Below are 23484 nucleotides of genomic sequence, written 5' to 3'. Positions count from 1 at the left end.
AACCTCTAGGAAGTCCTATAACTTTACTCTAATTTTTAACATTGCAAATCAGAAAAACATCAGTCTTCCTAGTTTCTTCCTACAAGTTCTCTTTTAATTTTTTCTCTGTTGCAAGTTCTGCAATTTCCACAGAACACATACTTAGAAATAGCTATTGTGTGGGCTAGAAGGACCAAGGTCAGATTCAAAAAGACTGAGACCAGCTGCATCCATTACCATAATAATGCTGTCACTCTTCCTATTGGGAAACCAACAGTATTCAGTCTCTTGGGGGTATATGGCCAGGAACAAGAGAGAAGAATTGAACCTGGGGACCTGGATTGGCATGGATTTTGAGGTTTAAAGTTGGCAGTTGCTGGTTTTCTGTTCTAATTAAATATTTTCTACTCTCTGTAATACACTACCTTAGCGAAGAGCTATATGCTTGAGTCTCAGCCTTCAGGGTAGAGTAATGGATTGGATAAAACCTGATAGTATCAACTCTTACTGCTGTTTTTACAGGGGGGAAAATGACTCAAATTCCTAGATTCAGATTGTGATAAATGACCCTCTTCAACTCAAGACCAGGGCCTTGCTTCTCGATGAAATCCAAGCCACCCAGCATTAGAACGAGGTAGCCATCCAGATGCACTGACTGAATTTGCTAGTACGGCAAGTAAATCAGAGGTTTTTTTTTCTGGTTGCTGCTGCAGCTTTGCTAGTGGCAATGACAATAGGGTCAACCACCATTTTTGAATGGTTACTTGGCTCTTTGCCTGACAGGTATGATTGAAATCATGTAGCATTTATGAATTCTCTCTCTCTCTCTCCCCCCTCCCACTCCCTCTCCCTCTCCAGATCAGTTGCAAAATGGATGAGCCTCTCTTCTGCAACAGAATGTTCTGGAACCTATGCCTTTGTACTAATTTCATAGATAGACTGTGACCTTTGATTAAACGGTTGACAGCGAATGATGAGACTCTATGCTTAGTGCATGCATATGTGGCTGATTGTCAGTTGCTCACTAAGGATATGGCTGGAATGAACCAGCCTTACTTCATTACTTGATAAAATACAAGACCAAGTAATTTGACAGGGCACCTCAGTTATGCATAGCTCTAGATTGAAGGTTTGAAAAACTGCAACACAATATGGGTAGGAAGGAGAGGTGCCATTGCGTTTTTTTCATTTCCCCGTCCCCGTCCTCTCCTCCTGGCATGTGCTTGTAAGTTGCTGAACCCTTGGAACTGAAAGCCAGCAAGACTCCGCTGTCTGAGAGAGAGAAACCATGCTGGCACACATATGGTCTGAGTTTATATTGTGGAGGTCAGGTTATTTTGCACAACTATATTGCTCTGCTAAAATCTCTTCCCCCACCCCCCACCCTCAGAAGAGGGTGCTAAATGCTTGTGCAGAAGGGAAGGGAGGGGCAGTGTGATTATTTTCCAAGCAGAAGCTGTAAGAACTCCAGAGCTGAGTTGCCAAGAAATTGCAGAATGCAGCAGAGCACCTGGAGTAGCTTACAATAGAAAAAAAAAAATCAGTGCAATTAAACAGAATGAATAAAATAAATTGTAAAGTTACCATTCTGTTTTTAAAGCAACCCCCCACCCCCAAAAGCAGGAACTAGATTTAGAAACTTGTTGATTATTGTTTTTTTCAGCTGCTGTCTAGAAGATAGGGAAATTATTTCCACCGGAATGATACTTGTGTTAGAACTGTGATATCACTGCCAAGAAAGCACTACCAGGAAGGAGTTGAAACAGTACAGTATAACATTTTGCTGAAATGGTCCTTCTATTGACATTCACCTAGTGTTGTTCATACTCAAACTGCAGTATTCCTTACAGTTGTAAGAGCTAGCAACTGAAGTTACCAAAGCAGCAAGAGTACAACATTCTATACTGAAAATAAAACTTATGCAGCGGTTTTCATAATACTTGATTATGAATGAAAGAGTGAAAAAGCCTAGTTCAGGGACTATTCTGTTTTGAGTAGGGATCCTATGAAGAGCATTATCAGTTGTACAATAGTAACAAACTTGTATTTATGTACATGAATCCAAAAGTACCACCTACAAACAGAGATAAGTTATTCTCAGTAGTATCACAGCAAATTACAATGAAGCCACCATGCTGCTAATATATACTTACATGATCTTAACCTCGTCTTGCAAGTACATACGTCATGTAATAATGTGTATGATGGCAGTAACAAGTACGTCCTCCCTGCCTCCCCCCAATCTAGATGTTAGATTCTGGCAATTCTCCAGATCTCCAGTAGTAAAAAAAAAAAAATTAGAACACATTAGAACATCTAAATCCAATTACAGGAAACCGGGAAAGAACTTGAACATACTACGTAGCTAGTTGAGATTCATACTAAATAGGACCACTGGTTTTATGGCATTTTATGATATAATATAAAATCTTATAAAACATTTTCTGTGGTCATCTTCTGATGTTTGACTGTGCTATACAATTCAACATGGGTTATTTTCAAGGCAAATACATGTCTATATCTTATAAGAACTTTACAAGTGAAGGAATTAAATTAGAAGTTCTGCCATTGTTTTTGTCGTGTATGATATAATATTAAAATTCAGTGTTTTAATTGGAAAATTCTGAGAAACAACATAACTCTCCTAGTTCTATTCAGTCCTGTGAGATGCTTTCAGGAATTATTTGGAGGAATCTGCAGCTAAGGAAAAATCTCTGGAATGATGATCTAGCAGGTTATCTAGTCTTATCTTAAGATTGTTCCAACATTTCTACATATAACATTTACAGTAGATGTATTATGTGATAATGGAGCATATTTGCAAGTGCCCTCAAAATAAGCGCATTTGAATGGTAAAGCTACTGTGTGTTGTAAAAGGTCAGACAATGTTCTATTCCACTCAAGTTATGATTAAATATTATAACTTCTAATTATGTTATGGGAAAAATAATTTTGCTAAGGAGTTTTTCCAGGCAAACAAATACATTTTTAGGAAGTACATCTTTATCCATTATACTGTTGTGGGTTGTGAGTGCTGTGGACGCTCCAACACTGGAGGTTTTTAAGAAGAGATTGGACAACCATTTGTCTAAAATGGTATAAGGTTTCTGCTTAAGCACGGGGGTGGACTAGAAGGCCTCCAAGGTACCTCCCAACTCCATTATTCTGATGGATTGATGGAGGTGAAGTCCATATTTGCTCATTCCTCCTGGGACAGACGAATCTCCTTAAATGTCATACTGGTTTTTTTTATCTCTAAATAATCTTTAATAGGATTAGTGTACTTTTTCCCCTTCTAGCAGGTGTTACTTTGCAAAACATGATAAAGGTTCTTGCTGATGAATCTAAATCTATTTACAAATCATCCCTCGTCAAAACTGTCCTTGGTTTCTTTGTGATAGTATGGAGAATATTTTTATAAGATTGCCTGGCAAGCTATACAGCAAAAATCAGGAATAGAGTTATGTATTGTTTCTGCAGCGTTCTCTGAAAAAGCTGACTTATGCAATTTGTCCAGTAAACTGACTCTCTTCAGTTTATTTCAAATTGTCTCAGGTTGTGAAAATGTAGAAGTTGGATGGAAACAGAAGAGGAAAAAGAATGGCTGACAAATCATTTATCATTTTTGATTAAAGGGAAAGGGGAATACACCCTGACTTTACTATCTAAACCAGCTTCAGAACTTTAGGTGCCTCTGCTAAACAAAATTCAGGATAATATTTGGCCTTGTGACCATATGGATTAGTTAGAATAAAAGTAAAACATTAAAAATTAAGTAGAGATTGTAATGCATTATAGTGCATATAAATGGCATACTTCATGTCAGCAATAGCAGAAAGTGTATGGATTCATTGCACAAAGCAAAATTAGATTGAATCATGGGAACTCAAAATATGTAATGACTTACTTATCTCCTTATTGGTAGCTTTGGCAGAAACAGACCTTGAAATGTAAAAATTAGATGAATAAATTATTCCAAAATCTATTTTTGGACAATATTCCTATAGTCAACAAATTGTCACCAAATAAGGCAGGCTTTTCAGGTTTTCAGAATTTGCAGTAACTTTAGAAAGTTAAAAAAATACACTACCAGCATCTGTTAGAGTTTAATCTGAATGTCTGTTGTCTCCCATATTCTGCCTTATAACTAAATAGAGACGTTATGGCATCAATAGACACCCAATTTCCTATCCTTATCCCATTCCCTCCTTTATTTATCACCTAGCTTGATGATGAATCCTAGAGGAATTGCAGAGAAATTTCATCTAGTGGAAAAAATATATATTCTGCAGCATGGAATCACTGTTCAAAGACTGGAAAGGAACATTATCAAACAGAGTACAGGTAATCCTCAATTTACTACAGTTCGTTTAGTGACTGTTCAAAGTTACAATGGCACTGAAAAAAGTGACATGACCGTTTTTCACACTTATGACCTTTGCAGCATGGTCACGTGATTTACCTTGCAGTGTCCCAGCATCATATGATCATCTTTTGTGACCTGACCAGCAAAGTCAATGAGGAAACCAGATTCACTTAACAACCGTGTTATTAATTTAACAACTGCAGTGATTCATTCAACAAATGTGGCAAGAAAATTCGTAAAAGTCAAAACTGAACAAATTTCTCAGTTAGCAACATAAATTCTGGGCTCAGTTGTGGTTGTAAGTTGAGGACTACCTGTATACAACAATCACTTTCATTTTTCAAAAGCTTGAGTAATAATTCATATCTCTCTACCCGTATTGTTTTTGTTGTGATAACTTCTTTTCAGTGCTGGATTGACTTGTTTTCCATTATCTACCACTGAAGTTTTGGTTTGAAGAATGCTTCATTGACCTCTATACATCCCCTATATTTAGGATGGACAGTATTCATTATTGTTTAGGGCATGTTGTTCAGTTGGTTAAGAACCAAAGTTGTTGTTATGCAGTCACCAATATATTTCTCTGCTTTTCTTGTCAAACTAATTTTTCAGATTTCTCCCTGAAGTAATGTTTTTGTGGGTACTTTAAAAGTGGAAAAGAAGGTGATGTGTGCAATTAAGCAGCAACCCCCATATATCCATCTAGTGGAGGTATCTTACAGAAATGTATTTGTGTCTAATAGCAAACATGAAGTGAGTGATATTATTATATCTCCAGGTGTTCTGTCATTTCCACCTACAGTAAATATTAATAGAAAAAAAAACACCATGTCACATAATAATTGTTTGCATTTCAAGCAACAGAGCCCTCCACTTCTCTTTTGTTCTTTTGAAATCAAAAACCTTTTTTCACCTGAATGTTCTTCTGAGCAGGTGAAAGAAGGTGAGCTTTAAAGTAGTTACATAGCATTTTTTTTGCAGTGTGTTTACCATTTGATAATATGAGCTCTGAATTCTACGTTGCTTTAGAGAAGGAGAAGCAAAGCTTTTTATATATGCATACTGCAAATTTCCAGGCCATTTCATATGATTAAAATTTCATAGCAATGGCAACTTTTCATCTTTCTGTCTCTCTGTCTCCAAATGTCTTCGCCCTTGCTCACACTTTTAAATTGTCATTGACTGTTTGAAATGCCAGGGCAGTAGAGGGTGCCCAACAGGTATGGGTATTTTTACTACACAATTCTCAAAACTATAAGCCTACATCCTTTAATGTGTAGATAGAATAATCTATTTTCCATAGTTTTGATAAGACTTCCCTTAAAAAAATAATCCCTGGATTTGCTTTTCCAGAAACCACATAAATTCATAAAGAAAATGAAGCCTAATGACTTACTGAATCTGGAAATTAATATAAATTCTTGGGATTTCATTCTAATAAAGATAAAATCTTTCACTTACCTCAAATGAATTTCCTAAAGCAAGAGGATGATCAAGAACCTGCCTGACATAACTAATATGGAAGAAGAGGCATCTGATCAGCCTCACAAAAAGAAGTCACTCAAAGAGGAGATTAGAAAAGCATGACCTACAAAACGAAACATTTGGATTTTCTCCTATGACCATTGGAAGAAAATTATTCCGGATTTTTTTTTTCAGTTGTATTCATCCATTGACTCATTGGGAAACTTTCTTAATGTGATTTGAATATCTAAATCATGCAATTGCATTACAATTGAAGTATAATCTCTGGGGAATAACACTACACTCCTCACCCTCCCTCTTAATTTTATTGTGTGGGATTAAAAGAACCTGTAATTCAGTAACACATTTGTGAAGTCAGATATTCTGGGTTTAAGAGGCAACTTAGAAGCTAAAATTGAGTTTCTGGCATTTGAACAAATCACGCCCTAAATACTCACTAGCATTGGAAGGATGTTTGGACATTGTTGCCTATTTTGCCTTTAGTGGATAAACCAATGAATGTCTTGATTTGGAGGATTATATAGCCTGATCTCTGTGTAACCTTGAGTTAAAAATAATGAATGAAAACAAGCAGTAAAGTATTAAGACAGCGTATAAGAATTGCAAGCTTAGTCCAGTGAACCAGTAATATAATTTAGCACTGTACAAATATTAGTTAACAAATTCTCACAACACCCCCTGTGAGGTAGGGAGACATTTTTGTTCCCTCTATACAGATGGAAAAACTGAGGCACAGAAAAGTTAAGGTGTATATTAAGATGGTGGCAAGCCCATAATTCAGTGCTTCAATTTCTATAATCTGAAAACTAATTATAAAATCATGCTTCCCCTTTATGTATTAGAGCCCAGCCATGCCTTCTAAGAAATAATATGTGGGGTTGTTGCCTGTTAACAACATATATTTGATATTAAGTAATTGCTCCAGTTTTCATCCCCATATAGAACAGCATCTTTCACATTCTCATTTAGATACTATCCCATGCCAAACTCTCTCAACTTTGTTGAACATTCTGTACTACGTAAAATGTACTACAAGGGAGTTTCATTATATATTTTTTTCTTCATTAGCTATTGTCTTTGTATTTGAAGAGAAAAGGAGGATCTCTGGAAGGCTGCTGTGACAAAAGTAGCAGAATATAAGCACAAGCCAAAGTGAATCCTTTTCTATTGCTCTTCTTCATCCAAATTCCCAGAGCAATTGTGCTAGGAGGATAGAATGTTATCACTAAACCAGCAAATAGCCAAAGCTAGATCCAGGATCTCTTCTTAGATCAAAAGTAACATCAGGAGAGGAGAGAAAACTTGTCAATCTAATGTGAAGCCAATGGGAAGGACAATTCACCCGGTGATCATTTAGGGGAGGACATGTCCATTCAGGCCCACAGAACTGGGTTTCTTCTTACAATGTTTCTTTTTCCCTCTGGGAACATCTGCTAAGCTTCATTTCTGTCAGCTGGATGTACCGTACAACATTGGTATCTGCAGGGAAAAATAATTAAAATACATGTACTTAGCATAACTTTCTTCTTGAAATCCGCAACAACCACATTTCTAGATTGTATTCTCAACTGCTAATAATAGCAATAGCAATAGCACTTAGACTTACATGCCGTTTCATAGTGCTTTTACAGTCCTCTCTAAGCGACTTACAGAGTCAGCATATTGCCCCCAACAATCTGAGTCCTCATTTTACCACATCGGAAGGATGGAAGGCTGAGTCAACCTTGAGCCGGTGAGATATGAACTGCTGAACTGCAGCTAGCAGTCAGCTGAAGTAGCCTGCAGTGCTGCACTCTAACCATAATAAAATAATGAAATGCTATTTTAGGAGAGATCAACCATCAGCTTGAGCATATGGCTAGTTTTTCTATCATAGAACTCAAATACTAAGTCAAAATACTATGCTAAGCTCAAACCAGACTAACTATATAATGACATTAGTATGTTAGGTATGTATTATGTATGTATGTATCATGTCCTTGTTAGCCACCAAGCACTGAATGTTTTACAATTAGCATAGCCTCATTTACTCATCTCCACAATATACCCCCAACCTGTGTTGCCTACATATGCAACATGTAACCATGATGATTGTACTTTATGTTTTGCAAAGGACATAATGTGATTTTAAGTGTCAATGGGGCAATGGAGACCATCTCAAAATATAGGATTCTATCAGAGGGTATTAGTGACGACAAGAAACTAGCTGTTGGAATGTTGCGTTCCTGGAACTATCTGATGAGCTTATGTTAAGCCAGGTGGATTCTTCATTTGATCTAGTTGGTACTTGAGCATAGCTTCCTCAAACATAGAGAGCTAGCCTGGCGTTATCTATATTAGGAATAGCTCTCCAGGATTTCAGACAGAAGCTTTCTCTACCTCTCTTGGAAACAATGAAGACATTAAAACATTCTGTTTGCAAGACATACATTTCCATGGAGTAATAGTGAAGACCAATTTCCTCTGTGGTGCCCCTAACTTCCTCTGGAAGAGGGAAATGCATGATCTTATATATGGGACTCTTGGATTGTGGGGCACCAGATTTTTGTTGATAGTCTAATTCTTGATATCACCTTGGTCTACATTGGCAGGGTACATATGAAAATTATGCAGATATTTAATTCCTACCATAACATTGTAGTGTCAATCTCCTTGAATATGTATGCAGCAAAAATACAGAAATGGTCTTGATTACTGCATTAGGCATGAGTAAATACATAGTATCAGAAATAATGAAATCTGACACTCTACCAGTAGTAGCTAACTCTTGGGGGGGGGGACAAGAAAAAATGAATGTGAGAGACAAAACATAATTTGATTTTCAACAGTATGTAAAGAGCATCCATAAAACAGTTCAAAATTAGAAGGCTCAGCACTATGCGATCAAAGTCATGCAATTGGAAATTTCATAAAATATCTGGTAGGGAATCTCTCAGCCTCAAAATATTTTTTTTCAATTACCACTCCCAACAGTCTAAATTATGGATAGCAAGGAAGAATGGTGGAAGTTGCAGCTGAGTGGAATCAGGAGCTCTATAGGTTGCCCATCCTTACCTGAGAAAAAAGATACATATTCTACACATTCAAAGTACAAATATCCCTTTTTTTTAAAAAAAGTATCCTGTTTCTCTTTTGATGTAGATATAATTTCCTGTTACGTTGTCCGCTCTTTTTATATGATGTCATAATTCATCCTTGGACTGATCGAAAAATAGTTTCAATAAATAATGAAATATTTATAATTTGGGGAGCAGCTAGGAAGTTGTTTTATCAGTTCCCTTCATAACACTTGTACTGCTTGCTTTAAGAAATTGAAGCTGAAAAATTGAAATGTAGCTACCTTATATATTGTGCATCATACCAGTCATAAAACTCCAAAGAACCTTCAAAATATACAAATGCCATCTTTGCTATTAAGACAGTGTTCAAACCTTGTAATGTGTATAATATATTCTCTGTCACTTAAATCTCTCCCCTCTTGGCACAGAAACCTTGAATATGTGCCCAGTGAACAAAGAGGGATAATTACCTAGATAGGCTTAAAAATCACACATCCTGAAGATCACAGAAACAACCAGATGAATTTCTAAAATGATGCAGAAGAGGTGTGTGATGGGGGATAAGCAGGGGACCTAAAACTCCACCTATAAAATGCCAAGTAGAGAGCATGTCTTTTTTTGTCAACACAGAAGGAAATGGACCCAGTGACCTATGGATAAGTTCATGCATATGAATAATTTCTCAAATGCATTTTCTTTTCCAACATCTGGAGATAAAATAAGATTTAATAAAAGATATAACGTTTTGCAGCACACACACAAAAATCCCTCAGCCAATTTTTGCTGCAGATTCTTGGGCTTGGTTATCAAAATCCTAGATAAGGAATTCTTCATGGAAACCATTTCTGCAAGCTTTACCGGAGTCCATTTTTCTAGACAATTGCACTAACAAATGTCATAAGACAAGTGTTCTTGTTCTTGTTTTATTTTACACATTAACATGATTAACATGATTTTCTTAAACCTCCAACTGGAAGCATAATCTTGCAACTACCCCTCCCCCCAGTCAATGTGTTTATGCCATCCATGCCTTGAGTTTGGCTTAACTTGATGTTGCCAGCCATTGGAGTTAATTTATCCAATTATACTTAAAATGTTTGTGACTTAGCATGATTATGAATACTAGAATTTTGACAGTGATTGGATTCAGACATTGCTCTAAGCTATACTGTTCAATTTTTGATGTGTGAATCTATTCATCTGGTTTATTAAATCAAAGCATTTTTAAACAAACAATGGCTTTTATTTCTTTCACATTCTTTAGCATATTGTGTGATATTTTCATTTGTTTTAAAAAAACAATAAAATGTCTTTGAGGGTGTATGACAACTCAAGAGACTTTGCTGATCCAGAGATGTGCACTGAGAAGCCAAAAAAAATATAATGTAAGTATGTTGCATGGCAACAGTGAATCTAACTAATGGCAGCAACCAGGACAATTTCAAGCTGTACTGCTCTCCAGAGGGAGGGAGGGAAGGAAGGAATTACATATCTTTTTTATTGCAAATATGTTATTTCTTGACAGGTGGGTTATAATCACTCTATTATAGTCCTCATTGTGACCACATACTGTGAAACTTATCAATCTAAAGTCTTCCCTATTTTTCAAACATTTGGGGCTGTGGGGGTTTGGGGGAAAACAAATATTTCCCTAGATGTTGTTTCTCCTTGATTTCACAATCAGATCTGTCTGCTGTCTGTAACATCTGATTATATAGATCAGGGATAGGTCATCTGTTAGTGCCAAAGGCTCCCTGGACAATTTGAGAACATGTCATGGTTGCCATCATAGAATTGTTGCCATAGCAAATCAACCTGTTCAGAAGACAGTTGCTATAGGAGGCATGGTCAGTCACAGAAGTGCCATGTAATAGAATAGTCATCCAAGCAACTCTCTTATCACTCCACCTGAACGTTTCTGGACCCCAAGCTGGAGTTTGCTTTGTAAAACTACTTCCTGTTTATATTTAATTAAAAATACTTCTTAAAAAGTCAGGTGAGGCAGGCAAATGGGCACATTACAGGAGTGAAATCCAGCAGGTTTTGACAGGTTCTGGAGAACTGGTAGTGGAAATTTTGAGTAGTTCGGAGAACCAGCAAATACCACCTCTGGCTGGCCCCAGAGTGGGGAGGGAATGGGGATTTTGCAATATCCTTCCCCAGGAGTGGGGAGGGAATCGGGATTTTACAGTATCCTTCCCCTGCCATGCCCACCAAGCCACACCCACAGAACCAGTAGTAAAAAAAATTGGATTTCACCACTGGCACATTAGTGTTCATGGGCACCATACTCTGGCGAAGTAGCTTCTGGACATTTAATCTATAGATCCATAAATTGGCAGGAATGAGGAGGTTCTCCATAAGATGGCACCCTATTTTAACATGGATAATAGCTGACAGTATGCTTTATTTGCAGATGAACTCTGCCCTCTCAAAACTCTTATATAAAATCATGAAAGACTTCTGCCAATCATAGCTACTTAGGATCAAGCAATTTCTTGTGAGGTGAACATAATGGTCTCTTTGCATGATAGACATGTTTTTCAGTAATCTTCATATTGCTTCCATTAATTAAACAATCCAGAATTAATGGCAGCTTCTCCAATGGCAATTTCCAGTCTACTTTCTCTAAATCATTGCATCTCAAAAGTTTGGGGAGAGCAGACAAAATGTTGGACTTCTTCAATCATTTCATCCATCAGTGAAGATTAGGAACACCAACCAACTCCCTGTCTGACATTCTGGCTGTGCTTATCAGGAAGCTCACCCTAAATATTTTTCAGGGCCTCATGAAAGTATTTTGCATTTTTCTTAAAAGAGGACGCCAGTAAAGAATAAGATAGCATTTGGGAAATTAAAAATGTACCAAGTATTGCTTAAACTTCATAATATTACATCTTTTCTCACCCCTCCCCTAAATGCTTTGAATTGCCTTGCAGGATTCCATAAAACCATTTCCCTTCCGCCTTCAAATCTTTCCTCAAGCCTTGTTTTTGTGAAGCTTTCAGCACATCTGCTTCTCATGCCTTGATGGAGCTGCATGTAAGCACACCCCAGCATCTGCAGGTGAAGCCATTTGTGGTAGTTCCCTATTTATATTTTCAGAGATTCCCTTTTCTGTGCTTTTTTTCAAGTATTATCTTGTAAGCTCTGTGGAACTGACATTTGTCTGCTTGTCCTCTGGAAAGTTCCATGCCTATCATTCATGAAAAAGAAGAACCACCCCAACAGACATAAGGGCCTTGATAGTACAGAGGTTTAGTGCACCCTGTTATTAACACAGCTGCCTGCAATTTCTGCTGGTTCGAATCTCTCCAAGGCTCAAGGTTGACTCAGCCTTCCATCCTTTCTAAGATAGGTGAAATGAGGACCCAGTTTGTGGGGGCAATAAGCTGACTTTGTATAAAATATACAAAAGAATGAAGGCTATTGCTTAACGCATTGTAAGCCGCCGTGAGTCTCCGGAGAAGGGCGGCATATAAATCAAATTAAAAAAAAAAAAAAAAAGGATGAGGGTCAAGCCAATTCTTGTTTCCTTTGCTTGAGGGCGGGAAATGATTGGCATTTTATAATAGCAAGGCTGAACTTGCCTGGACAGAGGGATCCTCACAAAATTGTCAAGGCAACATTTTTCTTAATCACATCATGTGTCTGGCCTATCACTTCTGAAAGGTTTCCTGCCCTACTGCAAACTTCATCTTTGAATAAAAGAATGGCTCAATTATCTCACATTCTTCTCTACTTTTTTTCTGATTGAGGTTAGGGGGCAAAGGTAGAATGCAGTTCAGGCAGGTTAGTTTTTCCATACTGTAAGCTCTTGGCAGGGAAATAAAGAGGTATAAAAGACATGCTTCTCCAGCAGCAGGTTTTTAGAACACAGGATTCATCTCTAAAATACATTCCTGCTTACTCAGTGAAGTGAGCTTCCACTGGGTTGTACTAATGTACTCTTACTAAATGCATCGAATTCTTATGCACCACAAGTACGGTATGTGGTCTCTCTCCTCTCCCGTGCCATTATTTCATAAGCATGGGTGTAGACAAAGGAGGGTGGCGGTAAGGTAGAGTAGCTATCATAAATTACATAAAATATGTAACACATTGAGGTCCAGTTTTGTATCAGCTTCCAAATAGGATTTTACTTGATTATACCACTCTGTTCTCAAAACATAGAAATTGATTTTAAAAAAGCAAGCAAACCGAACTCATAAACACCACTTTGGAAGCAGCAGCTACAGTAATGGGTAGGTTACATGTCACAGATCAACTTGTCAAAAATGGATTTCAACAATTCACCCAGGTGAGCACAAGGCAGAGGAAAGATCAATAGAGTTTGGCAGATGTCTTACTGTAGCGTGCCTTGGAGATAACCTCGGAGAAACTATTTAGAGATATTACAACAAAAACATATGCAAAAATATGCACTGAGTCTAGGAAACAGGAAAAGCATTAACAAGAGACTCAGATAATCTCCTCCTTGACTCCTTGGGGTATAAGAGGGAGGGAAGGGAAAATACATCAGGCCACATTATTCTGTTAGTATAACCTATTTAAATAAAATATAGTGCTAGTCCTCTTTGGAATCCATTTCCTGATCTGGTCAACTTTAAAGGGCTGACGCTCTGACAAACACACACACACTTATTCAGAGCAGGTATCGAGTTCCAAAAAGTTATAGCTGAGTCAGTGACAGCAGGGAGAGCTGCTAGTGCTGCCAATTCCTGCAAAGGTTGGCTTTGAATTCAATGGAGCCAGTGGTAGGCCACTGCCGGTTGTAACAACCGGTTCGCCCAGCACTGAAAATGTGAGTGTGCATGCATGTGGCCTTCTGCGTATGCACATGGCTTCAAAAACACAGTGATATAGGATGGGATAGCACTGGGGCGGATGGGTGGATGGGCAGGTCACAACTACTGGTTTGCCCAAACCGGTCAAAACCGGCAGCAGCCTACCTCTGAATGGAGCGCTTTGCACTTTTGTGAAAATGTATGGATTTTGCTGTGAGTTTTATTTGAGAAGTCTCAAACTTTAATCACCTTTAGGAACTTTTGGATCTAATCCTCTCCCTCCAGATAATCCACTAACTGCTTTTCATCAAACTTGAGTCTTATGGAATCTTCTGATATGTATCTAACAGCAGGTCAAGAGACTTAAAATGATCTCCTCTCCCATCTTCTTGTGTAGCAGTTTTAGATCAAATATCTCCCGCTCCTCTACCATTTAAGAAACATTTTCTCCAGATGAAATCAAGCATGAAATGTGTAAATGTAAAAATGGTGACCAAATATGAAATAGCTGGTAACACTAGTGGGTTCCTGAAGTTTCCTTAGTGCTAGGGAAGAGGGGGACATCGGCAAATGAAAATAATTTAATACTCCCCTCTAATTAATTTTCATTTGGAAGAAGTCAGATATTTCCTGTAGTTAAGTAAGATGCAGAGTAGATATGACAACCTCTAATCTAACCAGGCTGACTGAAAGGGTATATAAACATATTGGCAGAGCAAATACAGGCCACGCAGCTGTCTGAGACGAACGAAAAGCGCTTCAGGCAGCATCAAGCCAAGCATGACAGATGGAAGCAGAATGTCTTGTGGGATATGAAGAGGACAATTCAAAGCAAATGTCCAGCTTGCCTTCTGAGGGACAGAGAGTGGTTTGTTTGTACACATCTTTTGCTAGAGAAGACCTTAACCTTAGTTTTATATTAGTTCCAACCCACGGAGTCTTCTGAGCAAATAGTTCCCAGCTCATTAGCTAACTCTTTGTTGATGTCCTTTTGACAGCTACGAGAACCTGCTAAAAAATGGGAGAAATCTGAGTGAAATCTGTCACAAATTCAGCTCTTATTCCCAAGAAATGATTGGCATCCTCCAAATGCATATCACTACTAGTAGGTTTTTAGATAATGCAGCAAAGTTATCCTGCACAATCTTTAACACCAGATGCTGGAATGAGGTAAAATATTTTAAAAAATCTATTCAAATCTATCTTTATTCACCTAATTTTAGAACTTGTGAGCTAGACTCTTGTATTTCTCTGTGTCATGCCCTTGACTCCCATTTGACAAATGAATAGAATTCCAACACTCCCCCACAGTAGACATAACAGTACATTGATCAAAGTGAGAAGAATAGGAAAAAGAATGACAGCTTGATCACCACTGCTCCTCCATGTCTTTCAAAACAGACATAAGGTATGTTTTGTTTCTGAATGCAAAAAACATCTACCCACAACAACCCACCAGGATTCAAGTGATCAGTTCAGACTGACTTCAAGGAAAGTCGTTCCACTTCAATAATAAGGGCAAGCAAGAGAGCAATCTTGTCACCCACTTCCCAAGCTTTGTAATCCTTTTTTCTCCAGAGGATTACCTAAAGTTAATTCTTCTGAAAGTAATGAACAACTCTCACTTTGATGGAAATTTAGTGGCTGGGTCATTTTTCAAAATGTGAGTTACACATATACATATAAACACGCACACATATTTCTATGCACCATTTTCAGTGTTTCAGTTCTCAGGTAACCAAACCAAAAGTGTTTTAAATAATGGATAGAAGACCTTTTCTTTATTCTGAACTATATTCCCCAATAATACTCTGTCAGAAGCCACATTCTGATGGCATCTGGGGTCAATTTCTCTTTTTCTCCCCTTCCACCTGCCCTTATACTCTCTTTTACTAATATTCCTATTATTTCTCCTTCCCTCTTCCTGAACACCCAATGTTTTGCTAGAAGAAGGATAACTTTTTGCATAGATCTGAACTGATAACTAGCAGAATTTTTTAAAAATTAGAGTATGGGACACAAGCTAATGAGTCTTGCTTTAAAAAATTGAGTGACTTCCAGGTGCAATTACTTCAGTCCACATTTTTGTTTCTGAAATTCATGTATTACAGAGTACTTCAAGGTCCATGATGGGACCTAAGAATTGTGGCTCAATAGAATAGTGCCCCCTAATTTTTCTGTGCTGCGATCCTATATTTCCCTGCATCATATTTATGATTACTACTGTTAGAGGCAGGGAAACATGCAAGCATTCACACCCTTGCATGTTTCCTTGCTTCTGTCAGTAGCATTCATAAATATGATGCAGGATTGCAGTTCTGAGCAATTGCACTTTTCTTATATAGTTCTGTGGATGACAAGTGTGAAAAGAGGAGCAGTAAAAAATGACCAGAGCGAAGACAAGGGAACTTGTTCTGAGCAAAATACATTTTTAAAAAGGAGAGGCAAACAATGCTGATGAGAATAGAGCAACAGCGGATGATCACTTTCTAGTACCTGTTGGCTGTCGAGACCTTGCTTCTTTCAAGTAGTAAAGGGCCTTGTTGTAGTCTCCAAGATGATAGAATGCTACTCCTGACCGGTAGAGTGCCTTGAAGTTCTCTCCTTCTTTCTTCAGTACTTTCAGGCAATAATCTTTGACCCGCTCATAATTCACCAGCTCAGCTTGAAGTAGGCAGGCTACAAGAGAAAAAGGAACAGCAACTACTATGGTGTAAGTCTATTTTAGAGAATTATTCTTTCAAGACCAACAAGGGAAAGGATGTGGAGTTGGATGAAAAGGAGACAACTTAGGAAATGGTACTCTCATTTAGCTGAGCATCAGATCCCATTTTCCAATCTCTAATCTCAGCAGAAATTGTCTAAACTGCAATTAGAAATTGACATAAAGGTGGCATGGATGGGTTGGTATTCAGTTTGTTTGTTTGTTTGTTTGTTTGTTTGTTTGTTTGTTTGTTTTACAAATGAGCCAGGAATTCCCTATGCACCAAGAACAAAACTTCATACAGAGAGGCAAATGGATCCAAACTGTATGATATAATAATACATACACAGACAAAGCATATATATAGAATGCTGAATTATAGGGGGCAGCGTCAACAATGTTAAACTAAAGAAAAAGAGTGTAATGAAAACATAAATATATGAAAACATAAATATGGATAATTGAACTGCAAAACTACTTAACATGAAATCATGTATAATACCCAATAATATTTTCTCTTTAAATTAAAACAAAAAGTCGATACGTAACATTTGCATGCCCATCCCTGTAAAAGTTATAAAGCTGCTACATAGTGCTTTGGATTGTTCAGCATATCTTCTTTATCTTTTTTTGACTGCAAATGAAGGCCTGAGGCTAATTTATTTTAAAATATTTGGGAAAACCATGGGACCATATGTACCAGGGCTTCCCACATCAGCCCCTTTGTCACTGAGGGATACTTTACACCCACTGAAGATGCAAACTCCACTATATAAGCACTGTGGTTATTTCAGAGCAGAAGACCATTTATAGGTTCAGGGTAGTGACTCACTGGCTGGACTGCGGTTGTATGTAAAAAAAATTCTTTTGCTTGCATCATGTCCTGGTATCTTCAATTTACAGAATGATAAGAAGACCGAAAAGAGCTGTTGTCAGCACAGGGTCAACAGACAAAAATCTAGCAACCTGGTCTGTTCTCAGACACCTTTATGATGTTCTTTCTTGTCATGTGTTTGGCAAGAGATTCAGCTTTTCCTTATGATGCTTGTTTTTCTTTCTCAAAAACTCTACACAAATTGTACCTTTCCTGAACTGAAGCCACACATTCACATCAATTATACAGAGCTGCACAGGCACAGGCAAAAGTACATAGCTATTAAATGTTCTGTCCTATGACTGCAGTGAGAAATCTCCACATCTGTATTTTGTGCCAGGTACAACATAGCAAGAATGGGTTAATTCTGCACTTCTCTCTGCATATTTTTATATCATGTCATTTCCAATAGAGACTCTTCTTTTTTTAGACTCTGTTTTTTTTTCTTCACAATGGTACTACTCTGTGACAAGGGCCATAGAATTGATTAGTTCAAAGCCAGACATAGGATCCCTGCTCTCACTTTTTTTGCAAGCTGGACTGTCTTTTCCAAGATGGCAAAAATTCCTGACCTTAAAAGGGAGACACAACATAAGAAGCCATGGATTTAAACAATTTGGCCCCCACCTTCATCATGATGTCAGCATTAGATGGACTGCCTCTTCCCAATTCCATCTGTCAATTTCATCAAGTCTGGCAGAAGAGGTATGTTGCTGGTCCCATCTGCTAAGGAGTCACATCTGGTGGGACCACCCAGGAGACAGGCCTTTTCTGCTGTGGCACCTGTCCTGTGGGACATCATCCCCTCTAGATGAGATTGGCTTCATCTCTACCAGCCTTCCAGAAGTCTTTTGAAACCTTATGTTAACAGGTTTGGGGGTCGCAAGGGAGTGGTATTTGATGAGGTGATTCCATTGTTCATATTATCTTATGTTCTCTCCCGGTCTTTAATATTAATTTTTGTACTTATTGAATGTTTTATGTATACTATAAAACTCTCTCTGCGTATGTGTGTGTGATGACTAGGTCCATCATCCGTCTGTCTGTCTGTCTTTCTGTCTTTCTGTCTTGTCTATCTGTCTGTCTGTCTGGTAAGGGCTAGATGCAACAACAGCAGACATTTCAATGCAATTTCTGGAATTGACCCTGTCTCCAGATCCTGTCTTTATTCACTCATTGATCACGGAATGGGACAACTCACCACAGCCAACTCACCATGACCAACTCACCACAGCCTATTCCACTATTTCTTTGATATTAGTGTAACTGTTATGGCTGGGTTGTCCCGTAGCAAGTTAGCCATGGCAAGTTGTCCTGGACCTGATCATGGAATGGGATTGATCAACTGCAGTGGACCTGCTCTAACTCTGCTTCAGATGGTAATACAGGTTAGTCTTCAACTTACGACCACAGTAGAGCCCATAATTTCTGTTGCTAAGTGAGACATTTGTTAAATGAATTTTGCCCCATTTTCTGACCTTTCTTGCCACAGTTGTTAAGTGAATTGCTGCAGTTGTTAGTAACACAGTTGTTAAAGTGAGTCTGGCTTCCCCACTGACTTTGCTTGTCAGAAGGTCGCAAAAGATGTTTACATGACCCCGGGAGACTGCAACTCTCATGAATATGAATTAATTGCCAAGCAAGCATCCGAATTTTGATCACATGATCATGGGGATGCTGCCACCGTCCTAAGTGTGAAAAATGGTCATAAGTCACTTCTTTCAGTGGTGTTGTAACTTTTAGCAGTACTAAATGAACTGTTGTAAGTTGAGGATTACCTATACGTATATGCTTAGGAATATTGTCCTCCTCTATTATGATGCAGAATTGCAAAATCAAGTTTGATACACAAAAGTACCCTAAATCCATTCACAGTAGCCTGCAAAGCAGACATAAGATCTGCCTGGTCCAGCATCCTATTTCCTTTGGTTCTCCCCTCCTGTGCTTAAATTGATTGTCTAGCAATTTGTGGTCCAAACTATGCTGTCACCGATTCTGACATCATATTGATCAGTCACTATTGTTGATTAAATTCCGGCATGTCCCCATTAAACCAGTTGCACAAGTTAGCCCTGAATTCAAGCCTTGTTGATTTCATGAGTTATAGATACAATGAACATTCGCTGGATATCATCCATAGGTGTTGTTGTTGTTGTTGTTGTTGTTGTTGTTGTTGTTGTTGTGAGCATCCATGGAAATCAGAATTGACTCTCTCATGAAAGAAAGGCATAATTTTAGGGGCCGATGCTGTTAGGCAGCAAGAGAAAGTAGCTGCTGCTTACAGATGGTAATTTCAGATGGGGGTGGAGATTTGGAAAAGGGTGTGACAGATAAAAGAAAGAAAATGCCTGAATGCTGCGGCAAAATCTTTTCAATCATTGGCCCGGGTCACCTGAGTTCTCTTTTGAACAACAAAGAGTCATAGCCTGATTCTACATGCACTTGTCAGATGTGACGGAAATTTGTCACACATCACAAAGAGCACTAATGGGGATTTGTTCCCAACGCAGACAGCAGCCTAAAGCGGCAGATTTTCATTAGGACAGCTACAGAGTGGTAAAGGATTAAATTCTCCTTCTTGACTGACGCAGCCTCGCCAATGATATCCCAAACAAATAAAAATCTGGGGACTGACATTTCCATTCAAAACAATACATCTTAAATGCACAAAGGCATAGAACAAAGGCTTGGTCCTGAATTTATCCCCTTCCTCGCAAAGAGAGAGGAGAAGCAGAGTCAGCAGGGTTGACCCAGTCCAAAGACAGATTTGGACTGGGTCAAGAAATGGTTATTTATTTATTAGTTCGATTTATATGCCGCCCTTCTCCGGAGACTCAGGGCGTCTTACAATGCATTAAGCAATAGCCTTCATACTTTTGTACATACCTGCTTAGTAGGGCTTTCAGGACCCCCCAAGTGGTGTTCTTTTTTTATACAAAGTCAGTTTATTGCCCCCACAATCCGGGTCCTCATTTTACCTACCTTGGAAGGATGGAAGGCTGAGTCAACCTTGAGCCTGGTGAGATTTGAACTTGCAGTAATTGCAGGCAGCTGGCAACTAAGTGCTACTTTTACAGCACTTAGTCCACTGCGCCACCAGGCTCCTATATCTTTGTTATCCAAAGATCACACTGTCCTTTTGCTCCTTTGCTTCCAGGTTCATATAGCTAATCATGTACAGGTAACCCTCGGCTTACAACAGGCTGTTTAGTGACTGTTCGAAGTTACAACGGCACTAAAAAAAAAGTTACTTATGACCATTTTTCACACTTACGACTGTTGCAGCATCCCCATGGTCATATGATTTACATTCAGATGGTTGGCAACTGACTCACATTTATGACGGTTGCAGTGTCCCGGAGTCACATGGTCACCTTTTGCAACATTCTGACAAGTAAAGTCAATGGGGAATCCAGATTCACTTAACAACGGTGTTACTAATTTAACTGCAGTGATTCGCTTAACAAATGTGGCAGGAAAAGTCAGAAAATGGGGGCAAAACTCACTTAACAAATTTCTCACTTAACAACATAAATTTTGGGCTCAATTGTGGTCATAAATTGAGGACTACCTGTTGTCAGTAGGGCCAGGAGCTCCTCTTTGGATGAATACAGCTTTAGAGCAGTGTATTAGTCAACCTTGGCAACTTTATGCTAGGTGCACTTCAACTCCCAGAATTCCCCACCCAGCATGCTTTAGAGGGAAGTAGATATAATGTGATGAAGGGTGAAGAAAAAAAGAGAGTTCAACTCATAAAAAAAGTTGCTGTCACCATTGGAAATTTTCCCATTGCCTTCAAAAGCAATAAACTCTTTGCCTTATTAAAATTCAGCTAGATTCTCTCCTTGCTTCTCATGGAGGTTGAAATGAAGGTAGCCATTCCTTTCTGTCATCCACCCCCATGTCTCTTCCTGTCTCCACACTTCCTTCCCGTTAAGGTGTGAATCTGAAACTAAAATCCTTGACAGCCCTGAGAATGTAGTTCTATATTTATGTATCAAATAACAGGTACAATAGCATAAACAGCTGCCCTTTGCCCAAGAATTCTGCCTGGTGCAGTCAGAGAGAAATCTCTTTGTATAAGGTGGCCTGTCAGTGCCACAAAGAGACAAGTTGCTGGAAGCATGAAGAGTAAAAGATAGCAAAGACTTCACAATTGCAGGCTCACAAGAAGCTGCCTTATTCTGAAACAAAACATTGATGCACCTAGCACAGAATTATCTTTACGCACTCCCATGGGGAGATGAGTATTTGGGAGAAGAGCAATTATTCTGAGCCCAACCAGAATCATTGACATCTAATGCCACAGCAGTTCTAAAAGATTTCAGACAGAAGCCTTTCTCAGTGTCACTTGCAGGTTATGAAAAAGTTGGATATAGACCTGTTTGTGATCAAAGCACATGATCAAGCACTGAGTTTTAATTCCTTTTAGAGATCAATCATTTAGTCCCAGCAACTTCATCAAATCTTTTTATGAAGTCATGGAAATTGTCCCTGGTGTCCATTACTACTATATCGGAAGCATGTTGATCCTTGTAAGGATTTTCAATTTCAGTGTGAAATTCATTCATTTCTCAAGCAATTCAGCTGCAGCAATTTATGAATACAGTTCTAATGGTCATTTGAAGTAAGGAAGTTTCATGTATTCATATGAAAGCTGTATTACTTCCCTGCTATGCTTTACATGTCCTTTTTGGTATGATTACTGCAATGTTTCTAAGCTTGCAGCAAAAATATCCTTTCTGCTACTGCTCCCACCCAAAAATTACTAATAGTGGAAATGACATCATTACGTCTGTCTGTGAAGAAGTGCCCCATTTATACAAGTTTGCACACAAATATTTTTCCACAGCTGCCATCCATGATCTTATTTAGGGAGGAAATCTAAGTTTAAGGCCTGAATTTCATTAATTTATGCAGAACATAAAATCATCAAGTTTCTAAGGCCCAGTTTAGCTAAGAGATAATATAATATAATTAAGATTTAAATATAATAAGTCAAATTGCAGAAAGTTATTTGTAATTTTCTTCTCATATTTTTCAGGCTGGCCTTTCCTAGTTTTGGACTTGGTTAGTATTTGGATGGGATGGAAAACCATAGCTAGACCGAGAAGTACAATATTTAAAAAAAAAAAATCTCAGAAAATAAAGAGCAGTCAGTGGCTAGACATTTCTCTGTAGTCATGGACAAATACCACTTTGCTCAATATCTTCTGCACCTGGATCTCATCTTCTTGTCCATTGTGATTAGAGATCTCTTCTTCCTTCTTTTGTTTTTGTTTTTGTTTTTTTGCTTTAATTTATATGCCGCCCTTCTCCGGAGACTCAGGGCGGCTTACAATGCGTTAAGCAATAGCCTTCATACTTTTGTATATTTATACAAAGCCAGCTTATTGCCCCCACAATCTGGGTACTCATTTTACCTACCTTTGAAAGGATGGAAGGTTGAGTCAACCTTGAGCCTGGTGAGATTTGAACTTGCAGTAATTGCAAGCAGCAGATGTTAATTACAGTGCTTTAGTCCACTATACTACAAGCTCTTGTTTGTTGCTATTGTTGAATAAGTGGTTAAACCTCTGGAGGGTTTCCTCTTTTGTGTTGCCTATCTTTTCTTTCAATTTCCCCAGTAATGTTTAACCCAGGTTTTATCTTTCAAAAGCAATATGCATGCTCTGAGCCTCCAGTAGCATTTTCTTTTCATACTTCAGTTATGCTTTTCCCTTTCGTGAGTCATTCACTAACTGGGAACGCTTATTCGGTGGTTTCCCCTTCTGTTTCTTCCCTATTGCTCTTTCTTAGCAAGCATCACTAAAGATCCTTCTGCCTTTTGTAGGCTCTCAGCAGAAAATGACCTTCCTGCTAAAGAGGCTTCTCTCTAGAGACACTCCATCGCTTTCTAAATGTGCTTAGGAAGCTGGGAAGAGTCTCAGGAGCAGATCTGAAGGATGGCTCCTAAATTTGATAAATAAATAAAAATATATAACTTTGACTCTAAGAAACCTCCCAAGTGGGCCTGCTCCTTCAAGAGGAGAGTTTTTATCCAGAATTATCACTGGGGGAGACAAAGTTTGCCCAGAAATCTCCTTCTTGCAGAGACTTAATCTCAGTTTCTTTCCTTTCACCACAGCTCAAACCAATTGATGACCTTCCCAGTAGCTTTGTACAGATGTGAAATAGCAGGGGAGATAAAGATGAACCCTGCAGCAGCCACAAGTGGGCATCTGTTTGGG

General features: G+C 38.4%; 1 protein-coding gene across 1 annotated transcript in view; it reads right to left on the bottom strand.

The window, feature by feature from the left end:
- Positions 1-6447: 6447 nt before the first annotated feature.
- Positions 6448-23484, bottom strand: part of TTC9 (tetratricopeptide repeat domain 9) — a 33377-nt gene continuing 16340 nt past the window's right edge. Inside the window, exons 2-3 of the mRNA XM_070931273.1 lie at positions 16173-16355; positions 6448-7309 (exon numbers count right to left, since the gene is read on the bottom strand). Of these exons, the coding sequence (XP_070787374.1) occupies positions 7230-7309; positions 16173-16355 (263 nt within the window). The 3' untranslated portion in view covers positions 6448-7229. The remainder of the gene's footprint in view (positions 7310-16172; positions 16356-23484) is intronic.

The sequence above is a fragment of the Pituophis catenifer genome, unplaced genomic scaffold (genome assembly GCF_029215685.1).
Source record: "Pituophis catenifer annectens isolate HBS135680 unplaced genomic scaffold, rPitCat1.0.hap2 SCAF_1, whole genome shotgun sequence".
NCBI lineage: Eukaryota > Metazoa > Chordata > Lepidosauria > Squamata > Colubridae > Pituophis > Pituophis catenifer.
The sequence above is the reverse complement of the archived record's forward strand: the minus strand, read 5'-3'. Positions and strand labels throughout refer to the sequence as shown.